The sequence below is a fragment of the Capricornis sumatraensis genome, chromosome 16 (genome assembly GCF_032405125.1).
Source record: "Capricornis sumatraensis isolate serow.1 chromosome 16, serow.2, whole genome shotgun sequence".
In the NCBI taxonomy this organism is placed as follows: Eukaryota; Metazoa; Chordata; class Mammalia; order Artiodactyla; family Bovidae; genus Capricornis; species Capricornis sumatraensis.
Window position 1 is genome coordinate 45,432,057 of NC_091084.1, and position 19,438 is coordinate 45,451,494.

Below are 19,438 nucleotides of genomic sequence, written 5' to 3' on the forward strand. Positions count from 1 at the left end.
GGGGTGGCTGATGTGAGCCCTGGGGCCCTATCTAATTCTGAGATTTGGGTGACAAACATTTACTAGGAACACAAAATGAACTAGATCCTGTCCTGGAGGGACTCATAACCTAGTGGGGGAAGAGTCATCTATTCATCATGAACTTATTCATTCATCCATGCAGCAAATATTTAATGAGCATCTACTATGCCAGGTATTGAGCGAAGAGCTGGAGACACTGTGGTTAGTGACAGTCATAAAATGTATATGGTATTATAGATGCTACAACAAGGCATGTACAAGGTTTTGTGTGAGGACAGAGAAGGGGCTACAGTTCACTTTGCATGGGTTTTTGGAGAGAATAAAGCAAATTCTCAAGAGGTTTGAGTCAAAAGAATTTATAAGTTTTCTTATAAGTGGCAGGAAGAACATTCAGGAAAAGGAAATTACATAGGTGAAATGATGGAGTACTTGGCATGTTGGGGACTGATGATTTGGCCAATTGGTGGGGTGAATGGGGCTCAGCAGTGAGATGACAGTAGTAGGAGACAGACGTAGGCTATGACGAGACTCAAATGCCAAGCTCAGGAGGGGAGACCTAAGTATATAGGGAGCCACTGAAGGTTTTCAGGTAGACAAGTATGAAAAGTTGGTGTTTTGGAAAGACAGTATTCTATGGAGTTCCTAAGAACATCTCACATAGTTTATTTCTAACATGTGATAAGATCTAGAATCATCACCTTGGTGCCTAAAACATGTCAGACGCCAAGAATCTAGAATCATCACCTTGGTGCCTAAAACATGTCAGACGCCAAGACAAAGCATCTCAGCATCAGACTCCTAGATGGACACACATGGCTCCCACGTGGCTCTGCTGGGAGACAGAATACCTCCTTTCCCCACAGGCAGCCGGCCCACAACCGCCCCCATCTGGCATGAGGAAGGCACCCAAAAACCACGGAGAAGCCAGAACAAATGTCACCAGAGCTCACGCACTTTAGTTCAGGCTGTTCTCAACTCTGTGACACATAAAAACATCTTGCTTTTTTAATTAAAAAAAAATTCAAATAAAGAGTTGTCGCTTGAACCAGAGAAAATTACGTATAACTCTGGTTAGGCTCATGAGAATGGATCTGGCACGTCACAGCAGAAAATAGTTGAAAAATGCTGCTTTGGCCATGCAGAGCCTCTTAGGTCCTGACCAGAGCCTATTTAATATTTTTTCTCAACATATATTTCAGACAAATCTGATATGTGGTTCTAAACCCAGAAGAACAGCAGTTGCGTTGAGAAGGGGCAGCCGAGGCTGCTACAGACTAGCCCACCGGCCCGGAGAAGCAGGAGGGCCACAGCTGCGCTATCGTGTGCCGAACTCAGGACCGGTGCCAAGTGCGCTTGACCTGGCGCATTCCTCCCAGCCGCCCAGGCAGTAGATCCGGCTGCACCTCTTTCCTGGTTTATAGATGAGGCCGCTCTGGCTTAGAGATTTAAGTAAGCGCCCGAGGACACAGGAGGACAAAGTTGCAGGGCCTTTGCGGCTCCTGAGTTCTTACCTACAACACTGGAGTGCTTTTCCCATGACAACTGGAGCAAGTGAGAAGACAGTCATTCTTAAAAGCAGAGGAAAGATTTTTTTTTTTTAAATGGTGCTTTTGAGGACTTCCCTAATGGTCCAGTGGTTAAGGCTCCACGCGCTCCCAGATTCAATCCCTGATCAGAGAACTAGATCCCACATGCTGCAACTCAGACCCAGTGGAGCCAAATAAATAAATAAGAATTCAAAAAAAGATGGTGATCTGGAAGCATTTGTGGTGGCAGACAGCTCTCCAGCATAGTGACAGGCATTCCTAATGGTAAACTCCTCATCAGAAGGGGCTAATTCTCTGAGGTAGAAACTCAGCAACAGAGGAATTCAAGATTTTTAAAAAAGTGTACCCTTATTCATATTTTATAGGTTTTGTATTCACTAAACTTAAAGGATAAGAAGAAAGAGACCAAATGAACAGAGGACCAGAGACATTGTACAAACACGTATTCAGTTAGTAATTATGAGTATTATCCTATGAATTTCCATTTCCCATCACTTGACTAGGGGAAACTTTTTTGAGAACTCCTCCCACACAGTTCCAGTGATGTTCTTATGAACTGTTTGGTTTTGTTGCACATGATATGCATACAAAGAGGCACTTTTTTTCTGCCTGGAATTTTAAAGAGATTGTGTCTTGCATAGGCTTGATTTGAATTATGACTGTAGGAAATAGGCTAGACTTCGAAACGCTGCTGCGTCAGGGAGGATGATGACTGAGAATTGAGCTTTGGGATTTAGCAATGTGAAGGTCACTGGAGACCCCAACAAGCAGTTTTGGGGGAGTGATGGGGGCCACTGTTGACTGGAATGGGTTTAAGATAGAAAGAAAAGAATAGAATTGGAGACAGTGAGTGCTGACAATTCTTTCAAGGAGTTTTGCTACGAAGGGGAGCAAAGACATAGGATGCAAGCTGGAGGGAGAAATAAGGTCAAGAGAAGGTTCTAAAAAAAACCCCAAAACTAGAGACACAACAGCATGTTTGTTATGCTGATGTGAAAGACTAGCAGAAAGAGAGAAGTCCTAATGTAGGAAAGGAAGGGCAGAATGACAGGAATAATGCCCTTGATTTGGTGAGAGAAGAGGGAGCTGGTGAGCAAAGTGGAGGGGGGAGCCTTGGCTGGAGGCTCTGAGGGTTCATCTGAGGGAAAAGGATCAGCAGAGGGTGTACAGGTGCTGGTGGGTGACAGAGTCGGGGGAGAGTCTGTGGGAGTCTCTGATTGGCTTCTTAGTATCAGAGGGGTCATTGTTCTCATGGCAGCTGTGTTACCCACCAGGGTTCTTGGCTTTCCCCGATCATTCCTAGAGGACAGACAAGAAATTCAGGCAAGGCTTTACTGGGGCCCTGCTGGAGTGGCCAGGGGAGGGAGAACAAACAGGTTCCCTTGATTGCTTGCTCGCTGCTCCCTGCTCCCCGAGAGGGTGCTTGTTCCTTATATGGGGTGAGGGAGGGGATGTGTCCAGGGGTCGGGCTGGAGGGGTGGCTTCGGTGTTTTGCCCACCCCTTTAGTGGTGTTGTATGCCGGGGGCATGGGCAGTACCCTGCTTAGTACTCTTGCCTGGAAAATCCCATGGGCAGAGGAGCCTGGTAGGCTGCAGTCCATGTGGTCACAAAGAGTCGGACACGACTGAGTGACTTCACTTTCACTTTTTACTTTCATACATTGGAGAAGGAAATGGCAACCCACTCCAGTGTTCTTGCCTAGAGAATCCCAGGGATGGCAGAGCCTGGTGGGCTGCCGTCTATGGGGTCGCACAGAGTCGGACACGACTGAAGCGACTCAGCAGCAGCAGCTTCAAAAGGGGCAGTTGGGTTTTTTGGTCTCCTGTATCTTTGGGATGGAGAGTTTGCCCCAACTGAATATGCGTGCCGTTATTTTTAGTCCCATACAGTTTCTCTGTATTTTGTTCCAGGAGTGGCGTGTCTAGGTGCAAGCACTGCTGCACAGGGTCCCAGGTCCCAGCCGGTCTCAGCTGCAGAAGGGGCATTTCCCAGAGCATTATTTGAACAATTAAAGAAAAGAGTGAGCTTGGAAATAACTAAACCATAGCAATAAAAAATATGTCCTTTTTTCAGAGGACTACCAGGAGCTCATTGAAGACATAGTTCGAGATGGCAGGCTCTACGCGTCTGAGAACCATCAGGAAATACTTAAGGTGAGTATGTACCTAGGTGGGCATGGCAGTTACCCATGCCAAGCACCACAGCGGAAAGTTTCCTGTCCCACCACGTTGCTGCCTTTCAGACACTGAGCCTGCTCTGGGCTGAGGGCAGTTTTACATCTTCACCAGACTTAGTTTCTTTAAAAACAACAACAGGGAGTTGTTTTTAGTGTTGTCAAGTGTTTATTGTGTTGTTTAGTTGCTAAGTCGTGTTTGAATCTTTTGCGACCCCATGGACTGTAGCCCCACCAGTCTCCTCTGTCCATGGCATTTTCCAGGCAAGAATACTGGAGTGGGTTGCCATTTCCTTTTCCAGGGGAGCTTCCCAACCCAGGGATGGAACCTGCGTCTCCTGCATTGGCAGGTGGATTCTTTACCACTGAGCCACCAGGGAAGCTGTTTTTAGTGTTGTCAAGTAAAGTTGTATTTTTTAATCTAGAAATATGAGGAAGAGCAGTGGGAAACTTGTTTATCATAAATCCAAGCCAGCAGCAAATCATGTTTTCATGTTTATTCTCCAAATAGTTGAAGAGTCTTGGCTCCTTGTTCATCCTTCAAGCCTGAAGTTCACCAACTTTCAGATACTTATAAGTATAAATAAACACTTGCCACATCACTAACCCTAAAAATATTCCCCAAATTCCAAAGTTATCATGTGGTTTAAGAAAACAATTTTTTACATATTAAGTTTTCTGTTATGAAACTAATATATGCTTTTTAAAGATCCTTGGGGAGAAAAAAACTGGAAAAAAGGATAAAAATTAGAGGAAACAATTTTCACAAAGTGTTTTTCAGCCTATCAACTTACTGTCTCACAGTGGGACATTATAGTTCCATTGGCAAAATGTCATCATATTTAAATATTTTGGCCCAGTAACAAAAATTCTGTTCTTTTTAGGATAAGAAACTGATCAAGGCTCTGTTTGATGTCCTGGCCCACCCCCAGAACTATTTCAAGTACACAGCCCAGGAGTCCCGGGAAATGTTTCCACGATCCTTCATCCGATTACTCCGTTCCAAAGTGTCCAGGTTTTTGAGGCCTTACAAATGAGACTGCCCACATGCCACTTGACACAATGTTCGGCCTGTGGGCTGGCAGGACACAGCCATCTGCTTCTGCAGCCAGCATAGATGGATAACGCTGCCTCTAGTAGCAGTGACTGGTTAGAGTTCAATTGTTATAGATAATACAGATATTTTGGTAAATTGAACTTGGTTTTTCTTTCCCAGCGTTATAGATGTGGACAGAGAATGGGTTTGAGTCTTACCTGCTTCTCATTGGTGTGGGCAGCCGTCTTGGATACATTAAGGGCTGGCTGAGCTGGATTTCAGTCAGCTTAGGTGAGACTTGCCTGTCCTTCTTGGTCCTCACTTCTCCTCGAGGGGGCTGCCTTGTCTGAAACTTCAGCTTCTTCCAGCATAGCCTTCCCTAAGGGAGCCCTTTGTACTCAGGTGTTGGCTCTGACCAGGCAAAGCAGGAAAGCGGGGAGGAAGGGAAGGGGAGCCCTCCAGACACCATCCACCTCCCCACGACCCGAGACCTGGGAGGACCCGGTTTTCTCCACAGCCTTCTCCAGTCTGTGTGACTTAAATTTGATCCCAGCAGCTTGGATTCCAAGCAGTGATCACCAAAAAAATACTTAAAGCAGAAAGAATTAGAAATAAAAAGGTAGGAACTCAGCACTTCCACAGACATCATAGTGTGGACCTGTCGATGACCTTCCATGTTGCCAGTTTCCATCTCGTAGCAAATGCACTGTGCTTGGCTTACACCTGCAGCTGTGCCTTCAGGGCACTGCTCTTCTGGGCACCGACGTAGGGCCTGGACAGTTCAGATCCGATGTGATCTCCTGATGGATGTGACTCCATCCGTCATGAAAAGGAGATTCACACACACTGAGTCAGTACCACCAAGGGTCCTCCTTCCAGCTGGGCTTCCCACCACGGGGCGGTGGAGGTCCAGGTGGTGGCGCTATGGCCCAGCCTGTCACACTTGCCTCCCTTGCCCCGCTCCAAGCTCAGAGACCAACTGAGAGCGTGAGCTGCACGGCTCAGGGTGGCCTCACTCCCTCAATGGTCACACCACCGCCAGAAGCAGCTACACTAACCCCAGCCTCTGAGTACCGCAGAATCATCTCACTTTCGGTCAACACGGTGGGACCTCATAATCATTTTCTCCCACAGGAATCTGATTTTTCAATACTATTGAATTTTTAAAAACTGAAATCCACAGGCAAAAACCTTATTACAGTGAATAAAAAAATTCTATCAAACAAGCTGCTGTTTCCCTAATGAAAGGGTTGCCTACAGACAACCATATTGTTTTATTTCAGTAACTAATTCCACACACAATCAGTTCTCTACACCAAAGTACCAAAAAGATGATCAACAAATATTTCTGAAGAAAATGAAGATTATTTCATTGTTGAATTCACTTTTTACCTCAGTGATTTTTTTTTAACCTATAAGCAATATTGACTTTTTTAAAGTGCTTAATCAAAGTTTTTAAATTTATTTGAATGGTCCTAAGTACGCTTTTCTAAGTCTCTCATGAAAAACTTGAACATCTTCATTTTTAAAGGTATCATTAATACAAGTCCTTGTAATTTATAATGCTGGAACTTGGCCTATATTTTTGAGTCTGACTATAATATGAAAATTCAGATGTAACATAACATGAGTTAGTGACCTGACCGATGGGGTGAGCTGAACTGCACCATTCTGTCCAAGCATGTTAGTAACTATATGCTCAGGACTGTCTGGTTCCGTACTGCTGATTTCATAAGAAGGCAGCTGATGGCAGTACCTGGGGGTTGGAAGGAGGCTGCGTAAACCTGGTCTCTGTGAAACATCCTCCAGGAGCCGGACCATGCACAACCCACTGAGGCCCTCATGAAACTTCCTGTCTATACCCATCAACCACTCTGAGAGACTCTGTGGTCCCATGGGAAGGCTGGTGGGCAAGGGCTACTGATACTATCTGCTAAATCAATAAATAGTTAACTAATATCACCTCTGCCTTAGGGTTGCACAGTGACAAGACAGACAAGGTCTTGTCGTTTTAGAGCTTACCATTAGAGGGAGGAGACAGACAATGAACAAATCAATAAGAAAAGTATCAGCTAGTAGTAAGAGCTATGTTGAAAAATAAAATAGGTTAATATAAGGGATGATGGTGTGGCTGTTTTAGGTTTGGGACTCGTGAGGGTCCTTCTGGGTAAATGATTTTTCAACTGAAAAAAAATGGCAAGAAAGAATCAGCCTTGGGCCAACCAGGGGGAGGAACATTCCAGAGAGAAGAAAGTCAGGTGCAAAGGCTATCTAGGCAGGAAAAAGCGTGTGTGTGGATCACAGACTAGTGAGAAGTCAAGTGGTATGAGATGAGGCCAAGAAGCCAGACAGGGTCAGAGCACACTGGGCTTTGGAATCCAGAATGGGGGGTGTGGGCTTAATTCTAAATATGTTGTGGAGCTTTTGGAAGGGGTTTAAACAGAAAAGCGGGGTGGTCTGATTTATGTTTTTAAAAGAGAGCTCTGGTTACTATATGAAGAAGAGGTTTTAGAAAGCAGGCACAGAGGCAGAGAGCAATTAATAAATTATTGCTACCAACCAAGCAGCCATCCAGCAAGAGGTGAAGCTCTCTGGGCTAAGACAGTCTTAGCGGAGAGGACAGAACAGAAGGATTGTGGACATGTTTTGGGAGAGAGTCCCCAGAACTTCCTGATGATTGGATGGAAATTAAATGGAAAGACAGCAACTGAAGGTGACTTCTAGTTGCCCAAATAACTGGTAGATGAAGACTGCAGAAGGAGCAGGTTTGGGACATATGACAATTCAAACACCTGTCTACAAATTCTCTGATGCTTCTTCCATGGAAAGCTGGGGGTCTTTTACCCCTCCCCTTGAATCTGGGATCTGTGATTGATGAACCAATACTCTATGGCAGAAATAACATTTTACCAGTTCCTGGATCCGGGACTTAAGATACTGGCAATTTCCTCTTCCTCTCCTTGGGAAACTCACTGGGCCCTCAGTCACTGTACCTTGAGGAAGCCATAGCAGCTGGTGAAGAGGACCCGCACCCATAGCCTAGCTGACTCTCAGGTGACAGCTAGCAAAACTTGCCAGCTAGGGGAATGAGCCACCTTAGAAATGGATTTTCCAGCTGATGCTTTGCTGAGCAGTTCCCACTGAACCGTACCCAAATGACAGACTTGTGAGCAAAATCAATGGTTATTATTAAGTCATAGTGATTTATTATGCAATACGATGCTGGAAAAGAAGATAAGGTCAAGAATTCAATTTTGACCATTCTAAGTATGAGATGTCTATCAGGTAACCAAATAAAGAGTTCAAATAGGCACCTGGTTCTACGACGTCCCAGGACAGCTCGGGGCTGGAATATGAATTTTAATGTCACAGGATAAAGGATAGGACAGATTGAGGTCACCTGGGAAAAGTATGTGTAGATAAGACCAGACAGCTCTGAATTCTGGGGGTCCCTGTGTGGACAGAACTTACAGGAGCCATTGATTAAGGCAACAGGAAGAGGTCAGAGCTGAGCTTTGCCTCCTCAGAACTGAGCGGGAGAAGAGTCTGAACACGCCCTTCCCTCCAGCTGTGGATATTGTTCTCAAGCTATTTACTGAAGTGCTGCTTTTGTGGCTGTAGCCACGTTCCCCTTGAGTTTCCAGCGCTAAGAAAAGAGTGCTTGCCGCTTCTCACAAACAGATGATTATCTTCACTTTGGGAAATTGCTTCCTCTGAATCACCCTCGGAGCTGTTAAGTGCGCCGTCTGTAGGTACTCACTGGATTTAGGTTCGCAGGTGATTTTATAGTTGTCATGTGGGAACTTGGGAAAGGCAGCAGCTGTAAAGCACGAAGATTTGTGGATCTTTGCAGGAAGATGAGCCAGGGCTGCTGCCTGCTTGCCCTCCACTGCAGACTCCCGCAGCCTGCTGGGAAGCAGGGGGCTCCCACACCCAGCCCAGCCTCCATCTCCTCCTCAGCTCAGGAGACAAGCCTCTGGCTGGGGCTGTCAGTATCTCCGCTTCCTTTCACACAGCAGGATGGATGCTGGGAGCCTTACCCGGCTGCATCACTCTTGGTCAGTGTTTGGGAGGCACTTGGATTGGGTGAGGCTCGAGTAAAGCAGTTGCTTACCAAGTCAAGAGAACCTTGTCACCTGGGGCCTTCTTTTAGGCAAGGCATCAACTGACTCTGAACCCAGGTCCTAGGCATGGCCAGTAGGGGCCCATCCAGAAGAAATTTGAAGCCGTGGTATGGCTTTCTCTCTGTGTCATCTTCTACTCCAGGGGCTTGTGAACCCAGCTCAGGGATGTCCTGGGTATTTGTGGTACCCTGCTTCCTTCTCCCTTCAGGCAGTCCTGATTGGCCTACGGGAGACAAACCTCAGGGCCCTGATAGCCCAACAGGGCTGCTTCTATGATTGACAGCTACAAAGACATAACCACCTAGCAGGGATCACTTTCCAGAGAACACAGCAGGATTGAAATAGATTTAAAAACTGAAAGCACTCTAATTCACAGGCAGGATGCTCTAGTGGAATAAAACCCATCTGCCATAAACAATGATCATAAATAACTCAGCATCACTTGATTTTCAGAGTATCTTATTAGGGGAATGTGCCTACAGATCTTAGTTTCTAATAATTCTTTGTAATGTGTTTGCTCATTCATTTGTTTTTATATGTTTACTGAGGGCTTAGAAAGTATTAGGTATTGAGAAGCTGGTGATACTGTAGTGGGAAAGATGCTCTTGTCAAATTTAGATTCTAGTTGGGGGAGACAGAAAATATGTATATAGTAAAGTCAAGGGTGTTGTAGAGAAAATTTAAAAGAGTGAACATATAGAGAATGAGGAGGTGGTGGGAGGGAGTTGCCACTTTAGATAGGATGAGCTCATCATTGGAATCGTGAATCCAGTTCTCTCCCAGGGCGCTCGCTTCTTAAACCAAGCCTGGCAGCACTGGCCCTGGCGGGCTCCTCTACCTACCCAGCAGGAGCTTGACAGTTGGTCTCAGGCCAGGCTGACCACAGCTCCAAGCAGTGAACGAGGCGTTTTGCAATTCCTAGAACAGGCGCCACCTAGTGACTATAAATGGGATCCACTTGTGTTTCAGTCATCCCACTGCCTTGAAGCTTAAATGACATGGGGGCTTAAATGCTCAAAATTCAAGACAAATGTTACCAATGGGATGCTGGGGGCTAGGGCTGTGGTTTGATAACAGATTGATTGCATGTTGAATGTATCTGTTTAGATCGTTTCCTTCTCTCTGCCTGTCCCAATGACTAATGACCAGGTAAGAAGTTATTGATCTCTGCATGTGTGTGTGTGTGCTCAGCCGCCTAGTCGTGTCCGACTCTGCAATACTATGGACAGTAGCTCAGCAGGCTCCTCTGTCCATGGAATGTTCCAGGCAAGAATACTGGAGTGGGTTGCCATCTCCTCCTCCAAGGGACCTTCCCAACCCAGGGATCAAACCCGCATCTCTTGCATTGGCAAGTGGATTCTTTACCACTGAGCCACCTGGAAAGCCCACATTGATCTTCAGATCCTTTCAAACTATCAACAATGCTGTGAATCATGTCCATGTCCAAATACACACACACACTGCATTCATTCATTCATTGTTATGGTTGGATACATATTCCTAAAACAGGAGGAAGAAGGACTTGAAAGAATGAGGGGGAACAATTATTCACAAATTGTAATCTTGTGTAATTTTCACTGCATGTCCTTTCAAGAGCTACCACTCTCCACTGACTTGGACTCTCCTCTGATCCTATATTCTTTTTTTAAAGTTTGTTTGCTTATTTGCTTATATATATATTTTGGCCACACCACATGACTTTGGGATCTTAGTTTCCCATCCAGAGATGGAAACCAGGTCCATGTCAGTGAAAGCCTGAGTCTTAACAACTGGGAATCCCCTGATCCTATATTCTATCCTAGGGCTGAAGGATAATTTGGAGGCACATTTTGGAGTTTTCCATCTTTCCCTTATGCAGTGCAAAAAGCAGAAATACAAACCTGTCTCAAATCTGAGCTTTGTTGCTTGCTTTGCCTTATTACACACACTTTGTGGTTGAAAAAATATAATAGTTTCTGAGCAGGAAATGGAACCAATATCCCAGGGAGGACAGAGCCAGCAATGTGTGACGGACACAGTCACAGCCAGCAGAAGAGTGTGGCGGGAAGAGTGTGAGGTAGGGGTGAGCCCTGGCCAGGCTTGCTGGGCTCAGCCCTCTGTAGCCTTGTGTGTAACTTGCTGCGTGTGGCCGCAAACTGGCCATCGTTACCCAGTGCCAGTGCAGCTGCAGTGAATGGTGCCTGCCCATCGATGGAACTGCGGACAACATAGAGGATGGCAATGGTGGCAAAGCAGGAACGTGCGGCCAGAACCTCAGTGTTAGATCCGGGTGACTTGGTTGGAGGAAGGCAGTTTTTAGCAGCCACATCAGGCACCAAAGCTGAGGTTTTGAGTGATGTGAGCACAACTAGAAGAGGCTTGGTAAATCATCACTCAGGGTTTCCAATGAGGAACTGAGGGGACTCAAGCAACAGGAGTCACCAGAGTGTCCCCCTCTCAGTATTCCTAATGTACTTTTCTGAGAATACACTCATTTTCTTTATCTAAATGCAAGAGTTCTCTAAAATCTATATTTCATAATATTCATTTTCTCCAAGACTCCCATTATGTCCTCTGCAGTACCTGGATTTGTCCTCTACATCTGCCACTTCATAGCTGTGTGACCTTGCACAAATTACTTGACCTCTCTGTGCCTCAGTTTCCTTATATAGTATCTCTCTTTTTTGGTCTGGCTATTGATTGTGAAAACTGATAAACATCTTTTACTATTGTGATTATATGACTGTTATTTGCTTTAATACTGTTGTATCATGATTGGTCAACAGAAAATAATAGAATTCTATATCACTAAATCTAAAAACAAAAGAAAGAAAGATAAAGATAGTCCTTACTGGATAGGGTTTTGTGAGAATAAAATGAGTTCAAACATGGAAAACTCTTGGAAAACTGCCTAGAAGGTAGTATGGACTCAATAAATTTTGGCTATCATCATTATCATCATCATTATCTTCCACTACTTGAGACTAGAGAAGTTAAATCCAAGATACATTTTAAAAATGGGTTCATAATCTGCTAGTTTCTCCCATTTCACTGAAACAGAAATCCTTTGGTTACGAGCTTTCTGGTGGGATGTGTTCTAGGAACACATTAGAGCTTGAATTACAGCTTGAAGAATTAAAGCTTGAAGTAGGAATGAAAGGCCATAATGTCAGACTTGGGTTCTCTTCCACATGATCTTCTGAAAACCCTAGACTCCTGAACTGGAAAGGAGAAATGTGGTCTTCCAATCTCCCAAGACTATCTCTCTCAGGTCAGAAACAGCACCCATACACAGAGACCTGTCGGCCTTTCATCTTTTCTTGTCTCCAGCCCTCACCCTGTGATGTGTGGGGATGGCAACACACCTCCTTGCTGAGCTCAGAATCACACATTCCCCAGAACTGCTCCTTTCAAGTTTAATGTTTCCAGTGCGAAGAGGTCCAGCCTTTCTTCACTCCCAAGAGGCTGTGCTCAGGGGTGTAGGCAAATAAGACCAATGAAGACACCTACTTTGGCAGGGTGTGAATTCCACCTGAACTGAGTAATTTGCATGAACCCTTGTGATCAGTGGGACAAAGTCCCTGATGAGACTGGAGGACATAGGCCTGGCCAAGGTGGTCTGAGCTATCACCTTGGAGGGCACAGAACTCAAAGTGAAGTGTGCTAATGGAGTGTAGACAGCCTGAAAAGAGAGAGTTTCACCTTTCAAAAATGCATAAATGGGAGAGGGGGAAAGGCAGTAATTATACAGTGCAGAAATCAAGCAATACCTTGATGAGGTGATCAAAATTAGCATCTTCATTAAAAGGCAGATGGACAATGTGTGGCTTTGGAGGAGCACGACATCACCTAAACAGTACTCAGGCCAGGAATACAACCCTAACTGGGCAAACACAAAGTGAGAAATACTCTATTGTTTAAAAGAGAGGGGAGTTGAGATACAAATAACTTGCACATCAAGGAAACTTAAAACGTTCATGTTTCAAAGGACATAATCAAGAAAGTAAAAAGGCAACACATAGCACTGGGAAAAGTTTGCAAATCATTTACCTGGCGAAGGACTTGTAGCTAGAATATATAAAAGCTCTTACAATTCAATAATTAAAAGACAAATAACTCAAAATTATCCAAAGAAATATTTTTCTAAAGAAGATAAATGGCCAATAAGCACATGAAAAAAATGTTCAACATAATTAGCCATTGCTACTGCTGCTAAGTCGCTTTAGTCGTGTCCGACTTTGTGCGACCCCATAGACGGCAGCCCACCAGGCTCCCCCGTCCCTGGGATTCTCTAGGCAAGAATACTGGAGTGGGTTGCCATTTCCTTCTCTAATGCATGAAAGTGAAAAGTCAAAGTGAAGTTGCTCAGTCGTGTCCGACTCTTCACAACCCCATGGACTGCAGCCTACCAGGCTCCTCCGCCCATGGGATTTTCCAGGCAAGAGTACTGGAGTGGGGTGCCATTGCCTTCTCCAAATTAGCCATTAGGGAAATGTAAATCAAAGCCACAATGAGACACCATTTTTTTAATAATACCCACTAGGTTGGGTATAATCAGAGACAGACAAGTGTTGGTGAGGGTGTGGAGACACTGGAATGCTCATACACTGATGGTTAGGATGTAAAACGGTATAGCCATTCTGGAAAACAGTCTGTTAGTTTCTCGACAGATTAAACATAGAATTACCTTGTGCTGCGCTTAGTCCCTCAGTCGTGTCCAACTGTTTGCTATCCCATGGACTGTAGCCTGCCAGGCTTCTCTGTCCGTGGGGATTCTCCAGGCAAGAATACTGGCGTGGGTTGCCATGCCCTTCTCCAGGGGATCTTCCCAAACCAGGGATCGAACCAAGGTCTCCCACATTGCAGGCAGATTCTTTACTTTCTGAGCCACCAGGGAAGCCCAAGAATACTGGAGTGGGTAGCTTATCCCTTCTCCAGGGAATCTTCCTGACCCAGGAATCAAACCAGGGTCTCCTGCATTGCAGGCAGATTCTTTACCAGCTGAGCTACCAGGGAAGCCCAGAATTACAATATGAGCCAGCAATTCCACTCCAAGAAATGAAAACGTGTGTCCATATAAAAACTTGTACACAAAAGTGCACAGCAGCATTAATCACAATAGCCAAATGCGGAAACAACTCAAATGTTCATTATCTGATGAATGGATAAACAAACTGTGATAGTATCTTTACAATGGAGTAGTATTTGCCATGAAATTAAGTGAACTACTGATGCATGCTACAGCATAGATGAACCTTGAAACTGGCTAAGTGACAGCAGTCATTCACAAAGGGTCATATATTGTGTTATAGGTACATGAAGTGTCCAGAATAACTAAATCCATAGAGACAGAACCTGTAGATGACAGGATGCCTAGGGCTGGAGAGGTTGGGAGGAAATGAGGAATGACTGCTAATAGGCACATAGTTCCTTTGGGATGATGAATATGTTCTAAAATTGAATATAATGATGGTTGCCCAGTTCTGTGAATATATTAAAAATTATTGAATTGTACACTTTAAGTGGTACATTGTATGGTAAATGATTAATGTCTCTAGAAAAGAGTTATTTAATAAAAAGATGGAGGACTGTATTCTTCAAAAATGTCAGTGTCATAAAAGACAAAGAAAACTGTGGAGATGCTCCAGATTAAAGGAGGCTAAAGAGACATGACAAGTTCAACTCCTGACCCTAGCCTGGATCCTGTACTAGAGGAATATATCAAAAAGAACATCATTAGGTCAATTGAAAAAACTGAAACACGAACAATAATAAATAAAATTATTGTACCAATGAAAATGTATGAGGTTTGTATTTGTACTCCAGTACTCTTGCCTGGAAAATCCCATGGATGGAGGAGCCTGGTAGGCTGCAGTCCACGAGGCCGCTAAGAGTCAGAAACGACTGAGTGACTTCACTTTCATGCATTGGACAAGGAAATGGCAACCCACTCCAGTGTTCTTGCCTGGAGAATCCCAGGGACGGGGGAGCCTGGTGGGCTGCTGTCTATGGAGTTGCACAGAGTCGGACACGACTGAAGCAACTTAGCAGCAGCAGCAGCAGCATACATGAGAAAAATCCCTATTCCTAGGAAATACATAATGAAATCTTAGTGGTAAAGGGTCATAATGGATGTAACTTTTCCTCAAATGGTTCAGAAAAATTTTTTGCTTGGGTGTGTGTTTGTATGGGTATGGACATGCGTACTGATATAACCAATGGAGTAAAATGTTAATGATCTGGTTAAAGGATATATAGCTGTTCTTTGTATTGTTTTTATTTTTGTAAGCTTTGGTAAGTTTAAAATTGTTTCCAAATAAAAACTTAAAAAAAATAATCACAAGGACGTATCTCCCCAGGCAGTGCAGAGCTGCATGAAAATAGGTCAGTGAATGCCATGTGAGTGTGTGTGGTGTGTAGATGTCTGCACGCCCAAGCATGGAGCCCTTGGCCTCTCTGCTGCCATTGCCCCCAAACCCAGAGCTTGTCCAGCAAGGGCCACTGGCCTGTCACTGTCACACCCAAGCGGCAGGCTTACTTAGGCGGAAGGCGGTGGTGGCCTTCATGCTCCTGAGGTAGACAGAAGTGACCAGTGTGCGCTGAGCTGCCTGGTAGGCCCTCTCACCCTGGACAGGGGTGACAGAAAAAGATCTGGATACAGCATGTCAAGCCAAGGTTGTGCTGCATTCTGAGAAGCTCGCCATCTTCACAGTGTGTGCATGCACGCTAAGTCACTTCAGTCATGGCCAACTCCTTGCGACCCTGTTTACCGTAGCCAGCCAGGCTCCTCTGTCCATGGGATTCTCCAGGCAAGAATACTAGAGTGGGTTGCCATGCCCTCCCTCAGGGGATCTTCCCAACCCAGGGATGGAATCCACATGTCTTACATCTCCTGTATTGACAGGCAAGTTCTTTACCACTAGCACCAGCTGGGAAGCCCCATCTTCACAGGTGTTTCCAGATGGAAGAATTCTCCCTTGGCCTGTGAAGGGTGCCCTTTCTCCAGGTTTTCTGCTTGTGCTGGGCAAAGGAAGGAAAGTGGAACGGGACTCTTATTTATTGAAGGCTCACTTTGTGCCAGGCCCTGTGCTTTACATGTTATCTTATTAAAACCACACAGAGCCTGGCCAGATGGATGAACTGAGGCTCAGAGAGCTGCAGTAACTTGGCTGAGGTCCCACAGCAAGCAAGGAGCAGAAAACGCCAAGCAAGCCTCTTTCCACCAGAGGCTTGAGGTACTGAGATTTTCCCCCACCTTGTCCTGCCCTCTTTTGCTGTCTTATTTGAGGTCACAGCCTGTCCTCATCCCAGGAAATGAAACAAAATCGTCGCTGACAGGAATGGATCCAAAAGGCCCAGCCAACTTTGGAAAATGCTGGCGGGGCTGCCATCAGCCCTGTTTAAGGAGGCTGTGGTGATGTTGGCAATAACCCTGAAGGAAGAAGACAGAAATAACGCTTGTCTTTGCAGTAACCTGCCAAAGTCGACACAGGGCTGGATGCCAACTGGCAGGCACCGCGTAGCCAGAGATACGGGTAGGCATACAACACCTGCTGTGGACAGCTGAAGACTCTTCCTGCCAGAGGGATTTGGGGTGGCACTGAGGACACCAGAGTAGAAAGGGGATTCTGCAGTTACAACGGTGGAGATGGGGAGTGAAGGGACAAGCAGACAGCGACCATTACTTCCAGGGTGTGTCCCAGGGCAAAGCCAGAGCAAAATATCCATAGGTGGGAAGGGAAGGGGGATGAAAAGTCCTTGACTGTCTCTCCTTTCTCCTCTTCTCTCCTCATCTACTTTTCTGGCCTCCCACCTTCAGCACTCGTCCTGTAGACCATCCTCCAAGGTCTCCCTGCAGACCCAAAGGAGAGTTTCTAGGTGGACAGATGATAAGCCTGGAACTGAACCTTCCTACAGTGGCATCAGCTCAGAGCTGAAACACAGTGATGATGTTTGAGCCTCTGGATTCAGCCATGCCTGAAATCCCTGCATTTTATTTTAATCTTACTTTTGTATTTTTGCTTGCGTGACATGTGGGATCTTAGTTCCCCAACCAGGTATCAAAGCCTTGCCCCCTGCACTCGAAGGGGAAGCACGGAGGCTTAATCACTGGACCACCAAGGAAGTCCCTGCGTTTTTACATTAAAGGGACAAGAAGTTTTCCTTAAAAAAAAAAATGAAGTATAGTTGATTTACAATATTGTGTTAGTTTTAGGAGCAAAATTTTCATTTTTGCTTAAGAAGTTTTCAACTAGGTTTCCTGTCACTTATAATAAGCAGAACATGAATAAAATCCTAACTGAAACAGCATTAGCTTGTTGAGCATAATTTTCAAGGACAGATTCTCTATAGCAACCCAGGAAGGATGTAGAGGATTTTAGAACAGAGCTACTTGACATGGTAAATTCAGAATTCAGAGGCACCTGAGAGAGGAAGAGAAGGGGCAGCTCCTGCCCCAGCAGGCCTTGGTTTCAGGAAGGGGGCAAGATGCTCAGGTGTGTAGGGAGGAAGCAGAGGTCAGAGCCCATTCTTGGCAACCCTGAGACTGTCTCAGGTAATGATGGTAGCTGCCTTCTGCTGAGCCCTTCCTACTTGCCACAATGTGCTATGTGTATGATTATTTCACATAATTGTCACAGCATCCCTCAGAGGTAGATATATTACCAGCACTATTTTCTAGATGAGGAGCTGAAACTCCGAGTGGTGAAGTATCTTGTTGCATACTAGTGAGTAGCAGAGCAGAGATTTAAACCTAGTGCATCAGACTCAAGAAACTTTGCTTTTAACAAATACATTATACTTTCCCCAAATGTGTTAGTGGGACAGGGGAGGTTATCAAATGGAGAATTAATAATCTGTCCTGTTGATATAGCCTGCCAGTTTACAAACTCCAATTTTATAAGCAATCTTACTGCATCCATTTTATCGATGTAGAAACTGAGGCTTAGAGGTAAGAAGTGACTTGTTCAAAGTCATTTGGTCAAATGGGATAAACTACCAAGAGGTCTGCAAGTCTTCAGAAACTCATGGGGTATTTGCAGGGGGTGGGGTTGGTCTTCTACCTTGACCCGTGCTTAACAGCAGTGAAGGTGTAAGTCTGGCTGAGGAAGATCTCTGAGACATGAGGTGGCCAATCGTGGCTGTGGCCATAGATGCAACTGCAGAACACAAATCCCACTACAGCAAGGAGCTCTGCATTCACAGAGAGGTTCTCAGCTCCAGCCAAGGCCCTATTTACTTTCCCATAACACTTGATATGGACAAATTCCAATTCAACTGGAGACATTCAGCTCCTGGCTTTTTGGGTAGGAGTGTGAAGGGAATCTAGTGATGAAAGGAGGCCCTTTCTTCTGTCGGGACATCCCCAACAAAAGGCTGCAAGACTGAGCTGAGCTGCCGGCGCTGCCGGCGGATGGGAAGTTGGAATCTGCCTGCCTGGCTTTCTCTCAGAGGAAAGTAGCTGTCCTGGCCACAGCCCCAGGGGCCCTCATTGTTGGACCTGTCCTGATGGTTTACCAAGCTTGGAGGCACCTGTCCTGGAGAGACAAGGCCAGTCTTTCACTGTTGCCTGGGCGACTCAGGCTTGGTGAAGTGACCAGGCAGGGATCCAGGAGACAGGACAGAAGGGACCAGGGCAGCCACTGTTGTTTACTGCTGGCAGCGTGCCAGGAGGCTGGAAGGTGAGCGGCAATCCCATCGCCCCTCTAGGAGACTGTGTGTTCAACGTGTATGTTGAGGGACAGGGAATCCCTGGGGCCTTCCTGAGGCCAGCTAAGCAGCCTTCTGCCCTTCTGGATTTATTTCCCTGCAGAAGTATGTGAACTCTGAGTCTAGGGCAAGTGCTAATGGCAGGAACTGAAGGAAAGAAGCAGGAGATCAAACCCAGCCCTTCTGGATCTGGGAAGTTCAGCACAGGTTCTGGGGCAGACAGTCTGAGGTTAAAATCCCAGCTCTACCAGTAGCTTTACTTGGACAAGACTTTAACTTTTTGCTGTACTTATACTAGTGTTTATTGAGCACCTTCTGTGAGCAAGGGATTCAAAGGTAAGCAAAAATGGACTCAATTGCCTTCTTGGAGCTTATAGTTAATGAAGGAGGTAAATATTCACCAAACAACCAATAACATCCCCACCTCAACCACCAAAAAAAAATATCTAGGAGAGATGCATAGTTTATAATTCTCAAGAGCGTACTCTCTCTGGGAGGTCAGAAAAGGCTTTCCTAAAAAAAAAAAGATAGTGGAACTGGGTCTGTTTACTGCACAAGGTAGGAGGGATCATTCCTGCAGAAGGAACAGGATATTCAAAGGTAAGCCATTTGGCAAGAGAGCATGGCTCCTCCAAGGAACTGCAGGAAAGACAAAATCATGAGGCTGAAGTACATAGTGGAGATCCAGGTGGGTACAGACCAGGCAAGAATGTGTCTTTAAGAGCAATAGGAAACCTCTCACGGTGCTCTAATCAGGGATATGAGATGACCACATTTGCAGTTTGAAAAGATTGCTCTGGCAGCAGCAAACTATGGATTGGAAAGGAACCAAGGTACATTCAGGGGACC

The 19,438-nt window shown here is 45.4% G+C and overlaps 1 protein-coding gene across 4 annotated transcripts in view; it reads left to right on the top strand.

The window, feature by feature from the left end:
• The window catches only part of SCUBE2 (signal peptide, CUB domain and EGF like domain containing 2), a 69,929-nt gene extending 65,150 nt beyond the window's left edge, over positions 1-4,779 (top strand). For all 4 annotated transcript variants that reach the window (XM_068988504.1, XM_068988506.1, XM_068988505.1 and 1 more), the window contains 2 exons: positions 3,643-3,722; positions 4,627-4,779. In XM_068988504.1, coding sequence (XP_068844605.1) covers positions 3,643-3,722; positions 4,627-4,779 — 233 coding nt within the window. The remainder of the gene's footprint in view (positions 1-3,642; positions 3,723-4,626) is intronic.
• The last annotated feature ends 14,659 nt before the right edge of the window (positions 4,780-19,438 follow it).